This window comes from Caretta caretta, chromosome 5 (assembly GCF_965140235.1).
Source record: "Caretta caretta isolate rCarCar2 chromosome 5, rCarCar1.hap1, whole genome shotgun sequence".
In the NCBI taxonomy this organism is placed as follows: domain Eukaryota; kingdom Metazoa; phylum Chordata; order Testudines; family Cheloniidae; genus Caretta; species Caretta caretta.
This window is the reverse complement of record NC_134210.1, coordinates 86,351,226-86,373,874: the sequence shown is the minus strand read 5'-3', so window position 1 is coordinate 86,373,874 and position 22,649 is coordinate 86,351,226. Positions and strand designations below refer to the sequence as shown.

Genomic DNA, 22,649 nt, shown 5'->3' with positions numbered 1-22,649 from the left:
TGGCCATTCTATCCTTAACACATTTTATAAACTATACACAGTCAGGACTTTGTAATCAACTCTAATGAGAAATACATCTTTGGAAATGATTAGCTACAGAACATAACATATGGTTAGATGTATGTTGAACTACACAATAGTAATTCAAGGGCATTGGCAGAATACTCTTGCACTCAGTTTTCTATATTCATTTGAAAAGTGTTTTCTAAATCAATGACAAAAGTCAGTGTACTCAAGCCTTAGTGCTATTTCAGAGCACCCTGCGTCAACAATTCTTAGATGCTTTTTTAATCCCTTCACTGCCAAAGATTTTTTACCACCCATTGATTTGGTTTAGTGGTGTTCACTTATTTTTGAACTTCCATAGATGCATATTTATTAAGCGATACACCAGGCAGAAGATCTTAGCACAACCAGTACCTTTCACTCCTATCAAGCCTTTGTGGGAATCTAGTCACATATTTACTAAATTCCACATAAAATGTGAATAAAATGCAGATTTATAAAACCGAAGTCTTTAGGCTAATATGAGCTCCAGAACATCCTACTGTTTTATACACCAGCAGCACAGAGAATTACATATTGTTAAAACCTACTTCTAATAAGCTAGTTAAAAAGTCTGACTGTTATGATTTTCGGAATTGTGCATGCAATTACACACCTAATTTGTATTTATAACCACAAAATTGCATACACACAGGGTCAGTTTTGCACCTAACTGGCATCTTAGGAGCCTATATATATATTGGATTCTGTGCACAGCTATGGCAACTGTACATGCCAATTAGACAACTTCATTTTTGTGCACACAGTTGTGTGCATATTTCTGAAAACACCCATTATGTTTAAGCATCACACAGACTCTAAACGCTCTGCCATTAGAAGGGGTACATTTTCAAAACAAGCTTCTAAAACCCACCTTTTAGTGTACATAAATAGTGTGTGCAAAACCCTGTATTTAGGGATTGTTTTTGGAAGATAAGTTCAGTGATGCCAACAAACTAAAGCAGCGGTAGCCAACCTGAGCCTGAGAAGGAACCAGAATTTACCAATGTACCTTGCTAAAGTGCCACAGTAATATGTCAGCAGCCCCCACCCACTCCCAGCACCTCCCAATCAGCTGTTTTGTGGCATGCAGGAGGCTGGGGCGGAGGGGGGAGGAGCAAAGGCACAGCAGGCTCAGGTAGGGGGCGGGAAGGGGTGGAGTGTGGGCAGGGCCTGTGGCAGAGCCGGGGTTGAGCAGTGAGCACCCCCCGGCACATTGGAAAGTTGGCGCCTGTAGCTCCAGCCCTGGAGTCGGTGCCTATACGAGGAGCCGCATATTAACTTCTGAAGAGCTGCATGTGGCTCTTCAGCCACAGGTTGGCCTCCCCTGAACTAAAGGAAGAACCTAAGTCTAGATCAGTTTAGTTAAGAAGCCATAATTCTCGAGCCTCCTTTGCAGGCCATCATTCTCTATTCCAGCATGGCCTCTGGAAGTGTAGACCAGTGGGCAGGACAATGGACTGAGACACAGAAGACAAACTATTCCTAGCTCAGCCATCGGCTCACAGTAGCCACAGGAACATAGGAATTGTCATATTAGATCAGATCTAAAGTTCTTCTAGTCTAGTACCCTGTCTCTAAGAGCAGACACCTGTCACTTCAGAGCGCTTGCTAGACAGATACGGGATAATCTTTGCCCCAAGTGACTCTCCCACTAATTGCTAGAGATTATCTTAAATCCTGAAGCATGAGCTTTTACAACTCTTCCAAAATCTCTTGGGTTTGGATTAGTGATTATAAAACTGGCTAGCCTTATTATTCATATAAGTGTCCAATCCCTTCTTTACTGCCTGATAAATTCTTGGCCTCAACAACATCCTGTGGCAATGAGTTCCACAGACTAATTATGCATGGTGTAAAAAAGAGTCACTCAGCTTCCCTGCACCTTGGTTTTCTCCATGTGTTTGCAGTCCCATGGCCCATCTGCTGTTAAAAATTTGACATTCTCCTAATTGTCAAGTAATGACTCCACAGTTAACTTTGCACTGAGATTTGCCTTTAAAAGCAGGACTAAAACCCCTCTGCTTCACACTAACTACTGAAATGAGTCCCCAGATGTTCTCTTATAGCCCTGAGAAGTCTCACTTATTTTGCTTCCCTCTGGCTAAATCCACAGTTGCCACAAACTCCAAACTTTACACACACACACACACAATCAATATCTCAGACAGGACACATTTTGCATTTTATACTTCAGTACAAAGACAGTTATTCTTGAACTGAATTTATTTATCTCGGCTAAGAAAAGCCAACAGAACTGCTCAGGTTCATCAACCTCTTGTCTGATAATATAGGGTGCAGCTACATCCACAGGAGAGTTGCCAAAGACATGAAGCTGGCAATTTTGTCTTCAACTCTCTCCCAACCCAGTCCTCTCTGTAGCTCTTTCTTACTCACAGAGGCTAGCAAAAAGGAGACAGGGAAGGCTGCCCAGGCTTAATAAGTTATTATTGTCCTCTTTTGTTCATTATTGTTGAACTACCATAGATCAAATTAATCCAACATTATTGAAAATGTTTCCATTAATAATAATAAATTAAAATTAAAGATACTTACAATGTAAAGCACATTAAAAAGCCCGTTTGTTCCAACACATTTGCATGCTACTTTATGGGAGCTAAGTGGGCAGATGTAAATTATTCCCCCATCGGTATTTGTTATTCTGTTAAGCATGAGTGTCAGGTATTATAAATTAATTATCCAGGTATTATTCATAATTCTGGTGCATATGAGTAGCAGTTATTCACCTACTGGGCACATTTCCTGGTATGAAACTCATTAACAATAAATTACTACTTCTACTACTACTAATCTGCTATCCATTGAAGGTTCTCAGAGTATGTAAAGCATGGGCTAGACAGTAACTTTTGAGTCACAGACCTGAGGAGGGGGCAGTCTGTCTGGAGCTCCACTGCCCCAAGAGGAGAACCAAAGCTCCTCCTTGCATAAAAATGGGGCAGATGCTCTCCTACTCAGCTTGCTGTTACAGGTTACGAGCACAGCCCTGTCTCCTCCCTGCCCTGAAAAGGGGAGTAATAGCAAGCAGTCCCTGTGCTCCCCAGAGCTCGCCCCTGTGTAGATTTTCTCCCTTTGCACAGCTTCTTGATCACCCTCTGTCCATGCACAGGTGTGCTGGGGTTACTTACAATCTGAGTCTATGTATTACACACCCCTACAGTACCATCCAGATGGCAAAATCCATGGTCCATTAACCACAGGTAAACTATAGAACACTGGTGCTTTCCAAGCAAAAGTAATATTTTTCAAATAGCTGAGGGGTGAGGGGGAATTCAGTGACTACATAAGACTTATTGTTTGAAATAAATACATGTTACCTAAATTTCTTCATACGCTATAATGGAGCCATTTTTCCCTCCCAATGTCTTCCTTCCGGGTGATCTTTGCTGGCAATAAGTTTCTGTAAAGAATACAAAATATGTAAAGAAATACTATATGAATTGAAACGTCATCAATACAATTTAGTGGTGGGCCTGAACCTAGTTCTGTACCTTGGATTTGGATTTTGAACACCTCCTTTCCAAAAGTCGGGGCAGGGGGAATGGATGGAAAAGTGTGTATTTATGGTTTTGGTTCAGCCCCTTATGAAGGGAGGGTCCAACCACAAGATCTGGGCTGTGAGCAGGGTTTGAGCACCTTATCCCCACAAAGTTCATGGGGGACTAGGATCTGGACTGTATTCAGGCCCATCGCTAATATAAGTTATTCCGCTATGGGGATCTACTTATTAACGGAACATGCAACATAATGTTTCACTCAGTATGGTGAGATGGCTTTCAGACGCTGCATGCACTAAAGTAATTGCACTCAATTAGCTAACAACAACACAGAACATGCAGGTTTGTAATCCAGATACCTGTAGTATGAAAAACTGTACATGCAACATAATTATAATTCGGTCCGTGCATGCAACATGGTAGCTAAAGCTCATTATAATGTAACAAATTTAACGGTAAGCACACAGATGTAGACACTTGTGTATTAGATGAACTGTAAACATTGCACGTGTTGCAATAATATTTTACCTGAATATTTTTTTAATAAAAAGTTTGAGGACACAAATGGGCTGGCCAAAAAAACTTTAAAGATGGTCCCTTTCAGTGGCGATGGTGGAAGGAGTCATGGTGAATTTAGGACCAGTTGCCAGCTGCAGTTAGTTCAGTTGTCTGGCTCCTCCTCTACGTTGAGAATGAAACACTTCTGTTCTTTCCTTTGCCCAAGCAAGTTAGCATTACTTCAGGTGTGTGCCAAGAATTGCCAATGCACAGTTAATTATACAATTTGTGGATTCAGATAGTTTTTATTTTACCATTATCTATACCTACTGACACTTTTGCTTGCACTTCCATTTAAAAATTCAAAGATTCATGTGGAGATTACAAAAGAATAGGTTCACAAGTGACAATACAATAGCACTCTAATTGTCACATTTGTTCTGTAGTAAAAGCCTCTGGCAACTTCAAATTTCACAATGATCAAGGAAAAATCTCATACTATTTATACTTACCTTTTCATTTCTCCATAAGCCATAGCCACAGACTAATATACCACCACGTTTTTCTGGGCAACACTGAAACTGTTGATACCCTTCTACTAACAGCATGGTAAAGGGAAGCATCTGTTCATTGATTTCACTTACATAGAAAGTATATTAACTATTAAAATATTTAACATTTTAATTTTTAAGAATGATAAACAATTCAAGTTAAGTGTTAGACACACAAAGCGCCAAGCAAAACAGTGAAAATACCTTATATTTTTTACGAGTGACCTTAAGAGAAGGAAGACCCCTAAGCAAATCGTATTTACTTTGGGCCTTCAAAAGTTGCCAGTTTTTCATGTGTTTGGTTTTGCCCAAGCATACACTTGGATTTGTGTATCTAAATAACTGATTAAATAATAACAGGTGGGATGATTTTCAATACTTTCTAGGGAGTTTGGACACCTAAGTCCCCTTAATTTCTAATGGGACTTGGGCATCTAAATCCATTAGGCAGCTTTGAAAATCTCAGCCAGTATTAATTGTTTGCACTTCTACAGTCCTTTCCATCCAAAGATTTCAGTGCACTTTACAAACATTTAGTCTCACAACCCTGTGAGGTCAAAACAGATTAAGTGGTGTGTCCCAGGAGACAAGAAGCCAGAACCTATAGAACCCAGGAGTCTGACTCAGTTCTGCAGTTTGGCTAAAAAAGCTTTCTTCCTCTCCGCAAGCATGCATCAATGTAGCAGGTATGCACAAATATATATAATTTTGCATATACAAAAACTTAGATGTGTCACATCGTGGGCACAATTTTAAAAGCTGCTTTAGAAATTTTTGCCCTTGAGATCAACAGAACCTCCCTGTGAATTACAACTTTGTTTTCCTTTGATTACAAGCAAGACTGTGGAGTCTTTACAACCATCATAATGAGCACTTATTCAAACAAGCCATAGACTTCAATAGGACTATTCAGGTGAGCAAAAGTTTGCCAACAGAACGAGTCACAATCTGGCCCAAAGATAAATTCTAGACACCTGAACAATATACATCAAATATGACATTTACACAATCTTTTAACCTGATGGCTTGTCCAGGAACTTTATCTCCCCCCCACTCCCCATTCCACCCCATTGTGTTATTTTAAATGTGCAATAACTGAGTTACATATTTAATTTAAATGTTTTGAGCTCTTGGTTATTGTGCCTCAGATAAAGCTACTCCTTGGCCCCTTAATCTTGTGATCAGGTCCTCGGGAATCTCTTCTCTCCTTACTCATTATTGATCTTGGCAAAAGTCAGGGGGAAGGAATTACATGGTCAGATTTTTCAAACGAGCTCATCTCTTTTGAATGTGTGGCCACTTACGGTGATGCCTAAATGGGAGCAGAGCTCCTCAGAAATCTGGCCCCAATTGTAAGAGCTGAAATCTTTTGAAAATCTGCCCACAGAGAAGAGGAGTGTGCAATGACAGATATGGTACTGCTGTGGGAGCAACTGTTGATGTAATGTTAGAAAGGGAGTGACTATGCTACTGTCCATGCACACCAAGCCTTCAGCATGGCCCCGGGAAATAGAGGTTTCCAGAATCCTGTAGACTCTGACTGGGCTCATATTCGCAAACTGGCCTCTAGAGTGCTTACTAAACATTACCTGATGTCAGAAGTTATGTCAGGCCAAAGGTGGAGCTATTTCTTCTTTCAAGTCTATAGGATTTGCAAGGACACCTCACACCAAAATGGCATCAACTAAAGCAAGAGCAATCCATGCTTACAGCCAGCCAGGAAGGTTGCATTATAACTAGATGCTCCCACTGACATCAGTGGACTTTGGATTAGACCTTGTGAATGAATCCGAGGAGTGAGTCTGTGTGGCATCATTTTAAAAAAAGAAAAAAAAAAAAAAGGAAAAGAAAAGAAACCCCAAGCAACATAAGGTTTTCTGCCTGTGACTTTTCTTACATTTTAGATGTGGTCAAAAGAATATGAGCCAAGGAAGTGCCCAGTATGTGATCAGCTATGCTACAACTTCATCAGAAAAACGTCACTTTCCAAATGTATGTTTCACAGTTAAAGCCAAAAATAACCATGCACTCAGAGAACACTGGAGCAGTGACATTTTGCATGTAAAAATGACCACAGATTATACTGCTTTCTGACTGGCAAATTTGGTTGAGTTTTACTGACAGAGTGGATCTTTAAACTAGTTACTGGAGAAAAAAGCAATGCTAAGCCAAGGAAAGTGTACACCAACCAACAAGTGGCTCATATTCAGATATAAAACAAAGTAAGCAACTATTACAAATTGTTTTATAAGCCAGTATCACTTAACTTTCCAAGTGGTAAGTACAAATGTGCCACCTGTGTCAGCACTAAAATTCTGTCTGGCATGAAGTCGCTTAAAAAGGCCATTATTGTGAATACTGTAGAAACACAGACAGAGACCACGAAGACAGCTTATAAGAAATATTCTCAAATGTCTTCTAAGGCCTAGAATGTTTGACAGGAAAATATAATGTTCTGTCATCTCTCTCTATTCCACTCACCCTCATAGTATCTGAGCACCCAGTTAAAGGACTCAGAAGGTATGCCTACACTGCAGCTGGACTGGGAGCAAGCCTCCCAGTCCAGGTAGATGGACTCATGCTAGTTCAGCTCAAGCTAGCATGCTAAAAATAGCAGTGCCGAAGTTGTGGCTCTGGCGAAGACTCTGGCTAGCCACCTAAGCTCAGACCCAGGGGGTTGGGTAGGCTTGAGAGCTCGAGTCACAACAGCCATGGTGCTACTTTTAGTGAGCTTCCAACTGCAGTGTAGTCTTACTCATGGCGGCAAACTTGAAGTTGGTGCATGCAGGTGCAACTCTTGTAAGTCACTGAAATTACACCCATGTGCAAGAGCTCTGAATCTGGTCCGTGGAGTCTACAAGAACATCCAAGCACGAGAGGTATTAGTTTCATAACAGATATATCATGAATTCTTTGATTGAGATAGGTTTCAGAGGAACAGCCCTGTTAGTCTGTCTTCGCAAAAAGAAAAGGAGGACTTGTGGCACCTTAGAGACTAACCAATTTATTTGAGCATGAGCTTTCGTGAGCTACAGCTCACTTCATCGGATGCATACTGTGGAAACTGCAGAAGACATTATATACACAGAGACCATGAAACAAGTCTGGATTTGAAGTTTTTTTGTAGTTTTTTTGTTTTAAGATAGACATGAAGGTCGCTATCTTAAAACAAAAAAAACTTCAAATCCAGACTCCAGCGAGAAACTGCTGAATTGGAATTCATTTGCAAATTGGATACTATTAATTTAGGCTTAAATAGAGACTGGGAGTGGCTAAGTCATTATGCAAGGTAGCCTATTTCCCCTTGTTTTTTCCTACCCCCCCCCAGACGTTCTGGTTAAACTTGGATTTATGCTAGAAATGGCCCACCTTGATTATCATACACATTGTAAGGAGAGTGGTCAGTTTGGATGAGCTATTACCAGCAGGAGAGTGAATCTGTGTGTGTGTGATTTTTGGAAAAAAGGGGCGGGGGGTGAGAAAACCTAGATTTGTGCTGGAAATGGCCCACCTTGATTATCATACTCATTGTAATGAGAGTGATCACTTTAGATAAGCTATTACCAGCAGGAGAGTGGGGTGGGAGGAGGTATTGTTTCATGGTCTCTGTGTATATAATGTCTTCTGCAGTTTCCACAGTATGCATCTGATGAAGTGAGCTGTAGCTCACGAAAGCTTATGCTCAAATAAATTGGTTAGTCTCTAAGGTGCCACAAGTACTCCTTTTCTTTTTGATTGAGATAGACCACTAGAAACTGGGAGGTGTTTTCCAGAACACCATTCACAACCCATTTCCCTGAATTCAAAAGGCAACAGCCTTCTCCACTAATCCCATTTTATATTTTTCCTTTTCAAACAAACAGAATGGTTTACTGCCTGATTTGGCTACGGTTTTTGGAAGCTGTACTATCAAATGCTAGAAGACACTTGCCACATTGGGGGGCCTGATTCAAAGTGAATGGGATCAGGCCCTAAAACTAGAATGTATAAAAAACAAACATTTGCTGTATTTCTCCCTAAAGAATCTCTTTATAAATAGAATTATTCATGGATAATGTTTTCAAAGCAGTATCATCTTTTAGTGATTAATTTAAAAAAAGCTATGCTTAGAAATTCTAATGTCAACCCAGTATATATATGTGTACGTATGTACTATTTATTATGGATTCTCTGGAAAGAATAATAGGCTTGTATTTGTTTCTATTACCATTCTACTGATTTCTTTCTATTTATATTTTCTGTACTATAGATTTTTAATTTTTAAAAATATTAACCCTTCTTTTCTGTAGTTTCACAAGGAACAATTAAAATTACACACACACACACAAAATTCCTGAAGGCTTTTTAGAATTTCAAGCCTTGAGGCCCCAATTCAGCAGTCTGTCCCTATTCAGTGAAGTATTAATATTTGTTTAATGGTAATGTACTTAAGCACATGCTTAAATGCTTTGCTGAATTGCAGCCTGAAAGGGCAGAAGAACAGGCAGAAAAAGACTCTAAGTCCCTTTGGAGCTACACTAATGTAAGATGCCCACCTTTAAATGCAAAATATAAGAATGGGACCAAAGAGTCTAAACATTCAGTTACATATTTGCTCTTCTCCAGTCATATGCTTGACTGTTTGGAGATAATACAAGAGTTAACTATGTGAATTTATTTGCAAAAAGTCTTACCTTGTAATCTGTGTTCTTGTGTTGAAGTCAAGAGATCTCATTGAGCGTAAGACCTCTATACATCCCAAGTACTGCAGGAAGAAAGAAAAGTTATAAAGTATGTATTACACACATTACTGAGCTCTAGGAGAAGGAACAATCAATAAAAGTTACTGTGCAATCTTTGTTTTACATCTGATTTATTGTTTGTAAGCTAGCTTTTCATAACTAGGTTCTTTGGATCACAGAGTTGCTCTATAAATACTGCATTTCATTTACAATTTAGTCAACATATCTTTTTATGCCTAATCTCATCATAATACACAGTACATAATGTACTACTTAGTAGTTCACTCACATTCATATTCTTTACTAAGCTTGAAGATATGCAAAGAAGTACAAATAAAAAAATCAATATAAAAAGGGGTTAAATTGAAACATATGCCAAGATATTGTCATGTTTATCATCAATTTGTTATAAACAAATCCATATATTATGGGCCAGATTATCAAAAAGTCAGGCATACAACTTCACGTAACTATACCCCAAATCAGATATTTGGAAGAGTAAATGGTCAGTGAGAAAGACAATTGAGTATTGCATGTGCAAACATCTGATCTGCACATGCCATTGCAATAAGTGGATGTACACATTATCTGCCCTTTCCCAAACTCCTAACTATTTTATGGTCACAGATATGGGGTTCTTTATAAACCAGATGATGTGAAAAGCAACATGTTCATCCTTTAATCAGCTGATTGCAAATTCAGCTCAGAAAACCCCTGAAAAGACATATGGACAGCCGTCTATCTATTGTTCTAAAGATAATCCTGCAAAATTAGAAATATCTTACTCAAGCAGATTCTAGCACGTGGCTGTCTGAATACAATCTGCCTTGCTATCATGTTTTAAAAAGAAATCTAACTGAAAAAAATAAAACGGGTGGAATTCAAAACTGTTATAGGAAATGGTCATGCTAAGCCAATCACTTTCAGACAAATGCAAAAAAGTATTACGGTCCTGATTGAAAGCAAAGCATATAATTGTACATGAAAAACTCTCAAATTATTATAAACCCACATCAGGTATTTCCATGTGGAAGTGACCAGTTAGACATAGATGCTCTGATTCTCCATTAGATCCAACCTGTATCCCACCAGTGGAAGACTGAGCATGACAGAACTCAGTTCTTCCACAGTTCCACCTTGCCCCAGCCCAATACGCCACCTCCTCCCTCTTACGCTAGGAATGCAAAGGAAGCAGGGGTGGGAGGTGGCTATAAATTCCCCCTACGCAGGGGGAATTATACACTGCAAATCTCTGGCCAGTTTAAAGCTACTTTGCACAAGCAGTAAAGTGGCCTTAGCAGACTGGAGAATCCACTTCTATAATTAGTTATTTGCATGAACAAACACCTGCTCAGCACATGGACATTAAGTGCACAATTATCCACCGGATTTTTTGAAAAAAATACATAGTTAAAGAGAGATCTATAGATAACAGGCCTGCCCCTTTGCTCTAGTACACTGTTTTTACACCAGTGTAATTTCAGTAAAGTCAATTGAGGTATGCTGGTGTTAAACTGGTGTAACAAAGTAGAGAATTAGGCCCGCATTCTTTGGAATAATGGATAGATGGGTGTCCCAAAGTCTAATCAAGAATTTTGTATGAATGTCTGATTAAAGGATTATGTTGTAGGGCTGTCGATTAATTGCAGTGAACTCATGCCATTAACTCAAAAACATTAATCGCAATAAAAAAAACAATCATGATTAATCGTACTGTTAAACGATAGAATATTTAATAAATTTCAATTGGTATTTTTGGATGTTTTTCTACATTTTCAAATAGATTGATTTCTATTACAACACAGAATACAAAGTTTACAGTGCTCACTATTATTTTTTATTACAAATATTAGCACTGTAAAAATGATAAAAGAAATAGTATTTTTCAATTCACCTCATACTAGTACTGTAGTGTAATCTCTATCATGGAAGTGTAACTTACAAATATAGATTTTTTTTTTTTGTTACTGTGACGGGGCAAGGCCAGATGGCTATAGAAAATTAGTGGGAGATAGATATATTAGCTCCAGGCTAAACAAATCCCTGGTACCAGGTTAAGTGAAATGGAAGCTGCTCCAGGTCAATGAGGACACCTGGGGCCAATTAAGAACTTTCCAGAAGGCAGGGAGAATGCTAGGTTGATTGGGACACCTGAAGCCAACCAGGGGCTGGCTGAAACTAGTTAAAAGCCTCCCAGTCAGTCAGGTGGGTGTGCATGTCAGGAGCTGTGGGAGGAGGTTGTGCTGTTGGAGAGGCTGAGTAGTACACACCATATCAGGCACAATGAAGGAGGCTCTGAGGTAAGGGTGAAGTGGAGCTTGAGGAAGTGAGGGCTGCTGTGGGGGAAGTAGCCCAGGGAATTGTACATGTCATGTTTCTAAAAGGTCAGCTACCATAGCTGATACTATTAGGGTCCCTGGGCTGGAGCCTGGAGTAGAGGGTGGGCCTGGGCTTGCCACCCCACCTTTGCCCCCTGATTAATCACTGAGACTCGGAGACAACAGAGACTGTGCAAGGAAGGATAAACTTCCTCACCTCCCTTGCTGGCTTATGATGAAAATGGCTCAGTAGACTGTGACCCTTGTCTCTAGAGAAAGAAGGGTTACATGGAGGGTCACTGTGAGCCTCTAAGGCTAGCGAAATCCACCAGGAAACGTGGGACCCACGGAAGCAAGGACAGAGCTTTGTCACAGTTACATAACTGCACTCAAAACCAAAACAATGTAAAACTTGAATGCCTACAAGTCCACTCAGTCCTACTTCTTGTTCAGCCAATTGCTAAGACAAACAAGTTTGTTTACATTTATGGAAGATACTTCTGCCTGTTTCTTATTTACAATGTCACCTGAAAGTGAAAACAGGTGTTCGCATGGCAGTTTTGTAGTAGGTGTTGCAAGGTATTGCAAACATTCATATGCCCCTTTATGCTTTGACCACCGTTCCAGAGGACATGCTTCCATGCTGATGCTTGTTAAAAAAATGGTGTTAATTAAATTTGACTGAACTCCTTGGGGGAGAACTGAAGGCCTCCTGCTCTGTTTTACCCGCATTCTGCTACATATTTCATGTTATAGCGGTCTCAGATGATGACGTAGCACATGTTCGTTTTAAGAATACTTTCAGAGCAGATTTGACAAAACACAAAGAAGGTACCAATGTGAGATTTCTAAAAATAGCTACAGCACTTGACCCAGTGTTTAAAAATATGCAGTGCCTTTCAAAATCTGAGAGGGATGAGGTGTGGAGCATGCTTTCAGAAGTCTTAAAAGAGCAACACCCCAATGCAGAAGCTACAGAACCTGAACCACCAAAAAAGAAAATCAACTTTCTGCTGGTGGCATCTGACTTAGATGATGAAAATGAACATGCGTTAGTCCACTCTGCTTTCGATCGTTATCTAGCAGAACCCATCATCAGTATGGATGCATGATCTCTGGAATGGTGGTTTAAGGACAAAAGGACATATGAATCTTTAGCGCATCTGGCACGTAAATATCTTGCGATGCCAGCTATAATAGTGCCATGCGAATGCCCATTCTCACTTACAGGTGACATTGTAAAAAAAGTGGGCAGCATTCTCTCCTGCAAATTGTAACCAAACATTTTTGTCCGAGGATTGGCTGAACAAGAAGTAGGACTGAGTGGACTTGTAGGCTCTAAAGTTTTAGATTGTTTTGTTTTTGAGTGCAGTTATGTAACAAAAAAAAATCTACATTTGTAAGTTCAACATTCATGACAAAGAGATTGCACTACAGTACTTGTAGGTGAATTGAAAAATACTATTGTTTTTTACAGTGCAAATATTTATAATCAAAAATATAAAGTGAGCATTGTACACTTTGTATTCTGTGTTGTAACTGAAATCAATATATTTGAGAATGCAGAAAACATCCAAAAATATTTAAATAAATGTTTTTTAAACATTTATTTACGTTTTTTAAATAAATAAAATATTTAACAGCGCAATTAATTGCATGATTAATTGCGATTAATTTTTTTAATCGCTTGACAGCCCTATTATGTTGCTATTAACATTATCTGGAATCTTGACAAAGTGTCTTATAAAGGAGCATACAAGTATAGAGAGTTTATTTGTTTTCATATGCCAGCATAGATTGTCTTTTAATTTCTCTATAAAATGTTATTGGCGTCATTGTAGCTTGGAGTAAAATGAAAGATTGAGTGACTACTGTGAGCTGGTTGATTCTGTTGTTGTAGTATAAGAAACTACAGTTTGGAGGATAGATTTGTTTCAATATTTTTTTTTTAACCTTTTTCACTTCACTTGTATCTCACCTTCTGGGTTTTGAAGTTTCTAAAATCTTGATGCAAAAGGTGTCAGCAAATATGAAGCCAAACTTTAAAGGTCAGATCCTCAGCTGTTCTAAATGAGCAGGCTCTACAGAACTTAGTGGAGTTACACTGATTTACACGAACTGAGGATCTGGCCTAACCACCTAAAATTAAAAATGCAAAATATATTTGAGACCCCAACTTCATGTTTCTACCATGACCTGTTTGTATCCACATATTTTGCATGTGCAACCCAGACACCTACAACAACATTTTCACGCTTTAGAGCATAAAGTTAAGGTGCTAAATTTATATTCAGATACCTCTGTAGGTGGCTTGATTTTCCTGGGGGCCAAACACCTAAAACCCATTCAAGTAATCAGCTGATCTCAATGAAGCTATGCTAATATACACCAGCTAAAGATCTTTGGTGCAGCATATTGAGGAGTGTCTGGAATTATTTAGAACCAAACTCTGAGGTGTAAATTAACAAGCACATGGCACTGTAGGAACAAACGATAAAGTAGCGTATCTTACTTCAATGGACTTGTTTTTCTATTTTCTACAAATTATGCCTGATGATTCTACAATACACTGATGCTTATCTATTTATAAACTACCTAAAAGGGAAAAATCGAGAAAGATGACTGGACGTTTCCTGAATCACAGAAAACCAGCATGGTAATAGAAAATCATGGGGACTACTAAAAGCAAAATGGTAAGACTTGCAGTATTCCCTATGTATCTAAGCTGATGTAAGCAGTGTCAGGATGAGCTCCACCCTGACATCTGGTGGTGAGGTGTGGCAAGTTGTGGAAAAGAACTTCAGGGGCCGATCTCATTTGCATAGGCACACCCACCCCACCTAGAATGAGACCATAGCTGCTCAAATGGTCACTTTGGCTGCTGTGGGGGTCCCCAGTGTCTCTGTTATTGGGGCAGGAAGAATAAATTGTTATTACCCTGATTATGGGAACTGTGCTTGGAACTGTACGTGGCCTTTTGTTATGATGGAGGGATTCACCATCAACTAAGTAGCACTCGCTAGGCAAGGGTCATGGGTTCCAAAACTGTGTGAATGGAGAGAGGCTGGGGACAAGTATTAATACTTGGTGGCATGGGCCCCTTGGTGAGGGCCTTACATGCTAATTGCACTTCCTCCTCTCTCCACTGTGGAATATCAGAGCTAATTTTGATTTCATTAGAAGTTTAGTTATAGGCTGCTGAGCTCACTTTGGGCTGACAGTGCACCAGCACTGGGGCTTCCCTACTACAAGCTGAATTCACCTAAGAGCTGAAATCACTGAGTGTTGTGTTAAGTAGTGGGGGAGCCTGAAGATATATTGTGGAGCAGTTTGCGGGACGGCTGGTGAAGCAGTTCGATGCGGAGCAGTGTGCGGCTGGCAGAGTGGAGCGGAGCGAAGGAGTTCGTGGGGCGGCTGGCGGAGCGGAGTGCAGCTGAGCGAAGGAGTTTGTGGGGCGGCTGGCGGAGCGGAGTGCCGCTATGGAGCTATGGGGCAGTCAGCTTCAGATCACGTAAGGTGCCTCTTACCCCCGTCCCATTTCCACCCAGGTTGGGAGGTAAAGCTCCGCAGATAAACTTTCGAACTCTGGGGCTGCCCTGACCAGGGACAGAGACTTTTGGGGCATTGGACTTTTGGGACTTTGGGTGATTTGGGGTTGCTGGACTCAAGAACCAAAGGGAAAAGGGCATGCCCCAATTTGCCTGGGGTGGGTTCTTTTTTTTTTGCTCATGGGTTGTGTTATGAATCCTGTTGGTGGTGTTTCCCCAACATAATGCCCCATTGTTTCTCTCTGTTATTAAAAGGCTTTTGCTACACTCAGACTATGTGCTTGCGAGAGGGGAAGTATTGCCTCTTGGAGGCGCCCAGCGGGGGTGGTATATATTTGTCCCAGGTCACTGGGTGGGGGCTCGAGCCGGTTTGCATTGTGTTATTGGAATGGAACCCCTAGATATTGAACCCGGCCCTTGTTGCTGCCAACTCTGACGGGCAGAAGGGTTACATTTTTGGGGGCTCGTCCGGGATCGCCTGGGTCAGTACCCCTCGCAAGCACCTGTTGAGTGATCCACTACATTGGGAAACAATTTATATTTTTTTGTTTGTGCTTATATTTTGAGGAAATTACTGTTTGTATAATGGCTAATATGTCAGGTTTGTTGGGCCCTGGCTCAGCAGCTTCTAGCTCAGAGGCTGCAGCCTCGGCTGATGATTGGACAAAAGCTCTGGGGCAAATATTGGAAAAGGTTGTGCTGCCCCATGCTGAGTCAGACTCTTGTCGTAAGTTAAGATTATTTGCTGGGGAGGAGGAGTTTGAACCCTGGTTAGAGCATACCACTGAAATGCTGCAAGAGTGGGCCGTACCAGATGCAGAAAAGCGAAGATGTCTTATAGAGAGCCTTGGCGGCCCAGCATTAGATGTGATTCGCACCCTGAAGCTCATTGACCCTGGGGTCAGTGTGAAAGACTGCCTAGAGGCCCTTGAACACAACTTTGGGAGCGTAGAGGGCCCTGAAGACAGCTACTGTAAGTTCCTTAATTCCCGACAACAAAAGGGCGAGAAGGCTTCAGCCTACATACAGAGACTGGAGAGACTGCTTCAGAGAGCTGTCATGAGGGGAGCAGTGACTGCTGAGCAGATGGATCAGACCAGACTGGCTCAAATTGTAAGAGGAACTCAGTATCAGAACCCGATTCTACTTCATCTCCAGCTAAGAGAACGACGGGAACATCCCCCAAGTTACTCCCAGCTGATAAAAGAGGTCCGAGAGGAGGAAGAAAGGCAGGCTGCCAGTGAGTTTTGGGAAGCCCAAACATCGGATCCAGCCAGCACAATACCACTGCAAACGGCCAGTGTACTGATGGTGAGCACCAGAGAGGAACTTGCCCAACAAATGCAGGTCCTGACAGAACGGATAGCTGAGCTGCAAAGTACCGTTGACCGAGTTAAGACTTCCAGGAATAAGAAGCCTCAAACTGTGGCGATTGAGAAGCCCGCACTTAGAGCCACCATCCCCCCCAGGCGAAGGGGGAAAGGTCAATTCTTCTGCTACCGATGTGGTCAGGATGGACACAGTGCTGCCAAGTGCCGTAATGAAGAAAACCCCTCCTTAGTGTATGGAAAGCTGAGGATCAGTTGGGAGAGATCCGGTAGCTGCCAAAGGGTCTGGGGACGGGGACCCCCCAGGTCTGCAGGATTTGAAGATTCCCCCAGAAAAGACTGTCCAGCTGGGATCCCTGCAGGACTGATAGGGCCTCGAGCAGAGGTCAAGGTGAGGATCGAAGGGGTGGAGTGTAAAGCAGTGCTTGACACTGGATCTCAAGTGACTATTATATTTCAGTCATTCTACCAACAGATGCTTAGGCACCTGCCTATACAGCCACTGACTGGCCTTGGCCTGTGTGGCCTCAGCATGGATGAATACCCCTACCAAGGGTATGTCATCGTGCACCTGGAATTCCCAGAGGAGGTTGCTGGGGTAAGAGAAGAGGTAGACACAGCTGCCTTAATATGCCCTGACCCTAAAGGGACTTCTGATGTGTCTGTGCTGATAGGAACCAACTCCAGTCTCTTCAAGGTACTGGCGGATTACTGCAGAAGGCGGGCTGGGGACCAATACCTGAATACCCTGATGATCCATACGCTTTGTGCTGAAGCCTATAGGAAAATTGAGAGCGCTAAAAGGGACACATCTGAGCTACCGCTTGGGGCACTGAAGTACGCGGGCACAACCCCCTTAGTAGTGCCTGCAAGGACGGAGCAAGAAGTGCTTGTCATGAGTACCTGTCTGAAAGGCAGTAAAGGGACGTTAGCAATGATAGAGCAGCCAATGGGAGGAGAGCTCCCTGAAGGAGTGCTGGTCCCCAGTGGAGTCATAACCCTACCTGCTGAAGCCCAGGAAAGGGTGACTATACTGATTGCTAATGAAACGAGTCGTGATATTTTTGTGAAGCAAGGACAAAAGATAGCAGACCTCTTTGAGCCTGAGTCGATTGTAAAACCCCAGTGTGAAACTCAAGTTCCGACAATAGACCCAGCAAAGTTTGACTTTGGAGATTCACCAGTGTCCGAGGACTGGAAAGATCGCCTGAGGAAGAAACTTTGTGAAAGATCCAAGGTGTTCTCACTGCATGAGTGGGATGTGGGATGTGCAAAAGGAGTAGAGCACAATATCAGACTACATGACTCTCGACCTTTCAGGGAGAGATCTAGGAAGATTGCTCTCTCTGAGATGGAAGATGTGCGACATCATCTTCAGGAGCTGGCTGCGAATGGCATCATTACAGAGTCCCGCAGCCCATACGCCTCACCCATTGTGGTAGTCCGCAAAAAGAATGGGAAAATCCGGATGTGTATTGACTACCGCACCCTAAACAGCCGTACTGTGGTCGACCAGTACACTATGCCTCGAGTGCAAGACGCCTTAGACTGTTTGCTGGGAAGCCAGTGGTTCTCTGTGTTGGATCTTCGAAGTGGATACTACCAGATCCCTCTGGGAGAAGAAGATAAGGAGAAGACAGCCTTCATCTGCCCATTAGGGTTTTATCAGTTCGAACGCATGCCCCAAGGGATTTCTGGAGCACCTGCCACCTTTCAACGTCTCATGGAGAAAGTTGTGGGAGACATGAATTTACTGCAAGTGTTAGTTTATTTGGATGACCTGATTGTGTTTGGAAGAACCTTAGAGGAGCATGAAGAAAGACTTCTTAAAGTGCTTGATAGGTTGGAGGATTATGGTCTGAAGCTTTCAATTGACAAATGCCAGTTCTGCAGAACCTCAGTGAAGTATGTGGGTCACATTGTGTCCCAAGAAGGTGTGAGTACTGATCCTGATAAAATAGAAGCACTCACTACGTGGCCACGTCCAAGTAACTACAGAGAACTCAAGACCTTCCTTGGATTTAGTGGCTACTACCGCAGATTTGTGAAAAACTATGCTACGATTGTAAAGCCTCTGAATGATCTTACCAGGGGACATCAGTCCAGCAAGAACAAATCTAAGTCCAAGAATAAGGAGAGGTCCCCAAAGCCTCCTGTGCAGAGACACAATGGCCCCTTTGCACCATTTGGGCCACGGTGGGATGAGAGATGTGAAAGGGCTTTTCGAGAAATCATTACTTGCCTAACTCATGCTCCAGTCCTAGTTTTTGCTGACCCAAGCAAACCATTTATCCTGCATACTGATGCCAGTTTGGAGGGTCTGGGAGCAGTCCTGTACCAGGAAGTGGAAGGCAAATGTAAACCTGTAGCCTTTGCCAGCCGAGGATTGTCTGATAGTGAAACTCGCTATCCCACCCACAAGCTGGAATTTTTGGCCTTGAAATGGGCCATCACTGAGAAATTTCGAGACTACTTGTATGGTGCTCAGTTCCAGGTGTGGACAGACAACAATCCACTGACTTATGTGTTAACAAGTGCTAAGCTGGATGCTACAGGGCAGAGATGGGTGGCCGCCTTGGCTAGCTATGAGTTCAGCATTCAGTACCGATCAGGGAGAAGCAATGTAGATGCAGATGCATTGTCCAGGCGTCCGCAGGCTCCAGAAGTTGCTGTGATACCCACAGATGGAGTGAGAGCTATTTGCAGTGTGAGTCGCCGAGAGCCAGAGGCCCGTGAGGGCTTTCAGGGATGTGTTGCAGAAGCTTTGGGCCTGCCCCCTGAATGCATGCCTTCTGCTTCGGTGAACTATATTGCATTAGACCAATCTCCTTTGCCCATGCTCAATGCGGCTGACTGGCAAGAAGCCCAGCGGCAAGATATTGACATTCGTGATACACTACTTGCCAAAAGGGAGGGGCGAAGCCCAGCTGCGGTTGTCCCACCTAACCCGGAGGGTAAACTACTATTGAGAGAATGGACCAAACTAAAACTGATTCAGGGAGTGCTACACCGAATGACCACTGACCCTTTACAAAAACAACGAGCACAACTAGTACTGCCAAAAAAGTACAGAGCCCTGGCCATGAGGGCCCTGCATGATGACTTTGGGCATTTAGGGATGGAGAGGACCCTGGAACTTATTTGTAGTAGGTTCTATTGGCCCCGAATGGCTGAAGATGTTCGCAGGAAATGTGAGACTTGCGCTCGATGTGTTCAAAGGAAAACTCTGCCCACGAGGGCTGCATATCTCAAGAACATCACCAGCAACAAACCTTTGGAGTTGGTATGCATTGATTTCTTGTCTGTAGAGGTAGACAAGAGGAATGTTGGAAACATTCTAGTAGTGACTGACCATTTTACACGGTATGCACAAGCATATCCCACACGTGATCAGAGGGCCACCACCGTTGCTCGAGTATTGTGGGACAAATATTTCTCAGTCTATGGATTCCCGGCTCGGATACACTCTGATCAGGGGCGGGATTTTGAGAGTCACCTTCTGAAGGAGGTGCTGAAGATAGCAGGAATTAAAAAGTCTAGGACAACGCCTTATCACCCCCAAGGTGATCCTCAGCCAGAGAGGTTCAATCGAACCCTATTAGATATGTTGGGAACTTTGCGACCAGAGCAGAAGGCAACCTGGAGCCAGCATGTCGCATTTCTGGTGCATGCCTACAATGCCACAAAGAACGATGCTACGGGAGTCACCCCATATCTCTTGATGTTTGGGCGAGAACCAAGATTACCCATAGACTTGTGCTTTGGTGTATCAGAGGATGGAGATAGCTATGAAACTCATCAGCAATATGTATCCCGACTAAGAGAAAAGCTGCGGGATGCTTATCGCTTAGCTACCGCTGCGGCTCGGAAGAACGCAGACCGCAACAAACATCGATATGATGCTAGAGTGCGTTCGCAGGAGCTCCAGCCGGGGGACAGAGTCCTGCTGCGAAATTTGGGTATTGCTGGCAAACACAAGATAGCTGACAGATGGAAGGCAATACCTTACCTGGTGATGGAAAAGCTGGGAGATCTGCCGGTCTACAAGATCAAACCTGAAGACGGTCCAGGGCAAATAAAGACGGTGCATAGAAACCTTTTGCTCCCTGTGGGGGAATTGGTAAGCACCCCTTGTGAGATGGGCCACGGCAGGGCCGCCGGGCAGAACAGAGGTGCTAGACCAAAGCCGCCATCCAACACAGACAGTGGGCCCCCTGCAGCTAACTTACCCCTACTCTGCACATCTGAGAGTGAGTCTGAGGAGGAAGACACAACCCTGGTGTATCCTGGGATGGAGACAAGATTTCAGTCTCGATCAGCTGAACCAAACGAGAGTTTTCCCTCTTCCGCCCTAAACCCAATGGCGGAACTATTTAGGCCCCTTTCTGATACCCCGGTGCTGCTGATGAGACCCCCCTGTGATGACACACACAGGTTATTGGACAATGGGGACAGACAGGTAGAGGATGTCCTGGGCACCTTGGACCCTCCAGCGTTAGAACTAGGAGTGCAGGGGCCTACGCCAGTAGCCGAGGGACCCTCCAGGGAAACCTCTCCATCCGTCACTCAAGAGGATGTTCCCCCTACCTCGACAACAGAGATTCTCAATAGACGAGACAGGGTGATAAGACCAGTGAAACGGTTAACTTATGATGCACCTGGGGTGACTAGTGAGGAGCCAATACATTTAGCACACAGGCTTGTGGAAGCTAAAGTGGGCTTCCTGAGGCCCTTTGGAGGAAACCAATGAGTTGGTATAAAGGGAGTGTGATTTGTCGGGACGACAAAGTCTCGGCTGGGGGGAGGATGTAAGCAGTGTCAGGATGAGCTCCACCCTGACATCTGGTGGTGAGGTGTGGCAAGTTGTGGAAAAGAACTTCAGGGGCCGATCTCATTTGCATAGGCACACCCACCCCACCTAGAATGAGACCATAGCTGCCCAAATGGTCACTTTGGCTGCTGTGGGGGTCCCCAGTGTCTCTGTTATTGGGGCAGGAAGAATAAATTGTTATTACCCTGATTATGGGAACTGTGCTTGGAACTGTACGTGGCCTTTTGTTATGATGGAGGGATTCACCATCAACTAAGTAGCACTCGCTAGGCAAGGGTCATGGGTTCCAAAACTGTGTGAATGGAGAGAGGCTGGGGACAAGTATTAATACTTGGTGGCATGGGCCCCTTGGTGAGGGCCTTACATGCTAATTGCACTTCCTCCTCTCTCCACTGTGGAATATCAGAGCTAATTTTGATTTCATTAGAAGTTTAGTTATAGGCTGCTGAGCTCACTTTGGGCTGACAGTGCACCAGCACTGGGGCTTCCCTACTACAAGCTGAATTCACCTAAGAGCTGAAATCACTGAGTGTTGTGTTAAGTAGTGGGGGAGCCTGAAGATATATTGTGGAGCAGTTTGCGGGACGGCTGGTGAAGCAGTTCGATGCGGAGCAGTGTGCGGCTGGCAGAGTGGAGCGGAGCGAAGGAGTTCGTGGGGCGGCTGGCGGAGCGGAGTGCAGCTGAGCGAAGGAGTTTGTGGGGCGGCTGGCGGAGCGGAGTGCCGCTATGGAGCAGTCAGCTTCAGATCACGTAAGGTGCCTCTTACCCCCGTCCCATTTCCACCCAGGTTGGGAGGTAAAGCTCCGCAGATAAACTTTCGAACTCTGGGGCTGCCCTGACCAGGGACAGAGACTTTTGGGGCATTGGACTTTTGGGACTTTGGGTGATTTGGGGTTGCTGGACTCAAGAACCAAAGGGAAAAGGGCATGCCCCAATTTGCCTGGGGTGGGTTCTTTTTTTTTTGCTCATGGGTTGTGTTATGAATCCTGTTGGTGGTGTTTCCCCAACATAATGCCCCATTGTTTCTCTCTGTTATTAAAAGGCTTTTGCTACACTCAGACTATGTGCTTGCGAGAGGGGAAGTATTGCCTCTTGGAGGCGCCCAGCGGGGGTGGTATATATTTGTCCCAGGTCACTGGGTGGGGGCTCGAGCCGGTTTGCATTGTGTTATTGGAATGGAACCCCTAGATATTGAACCCGGCCCTTGTTGCTGCCAACTCTGACGGGCAGAAGGGTTACACTAAGATGGCAACCCAACTTTTTTTTTTAAAATCAGAAGATGCCAACCCTTAAA

General features: G+C 43.3%; 1 protein-coding gene across 4 annotated transcripts in view; it reads right to left on the bottom strand.

Moving 5' to 3' along the window:
• Positions 1 to 22,649, bottom strand: part of SHC3 (SHC adaptor protein 3) — a 91,913-nt gene that overhangs the window by 44,500 nt on the left and 24,764 nt on the right. For all 4 annotated transcript variants that reach the window (XM_048850313.2, XM_048850312.2, XM_048850314.2 and 1 more), the window contains one exon: positions 9,283 to 9,353. In XM_048850313.2, coding sequence (XP_048706270.1) covers positions 9,283 to 9,353 — 71 coding nt within the window. The remainder of the gene's footprint in view (positions 1 to 9,282; positions 9,354 to 22,649) is intronic.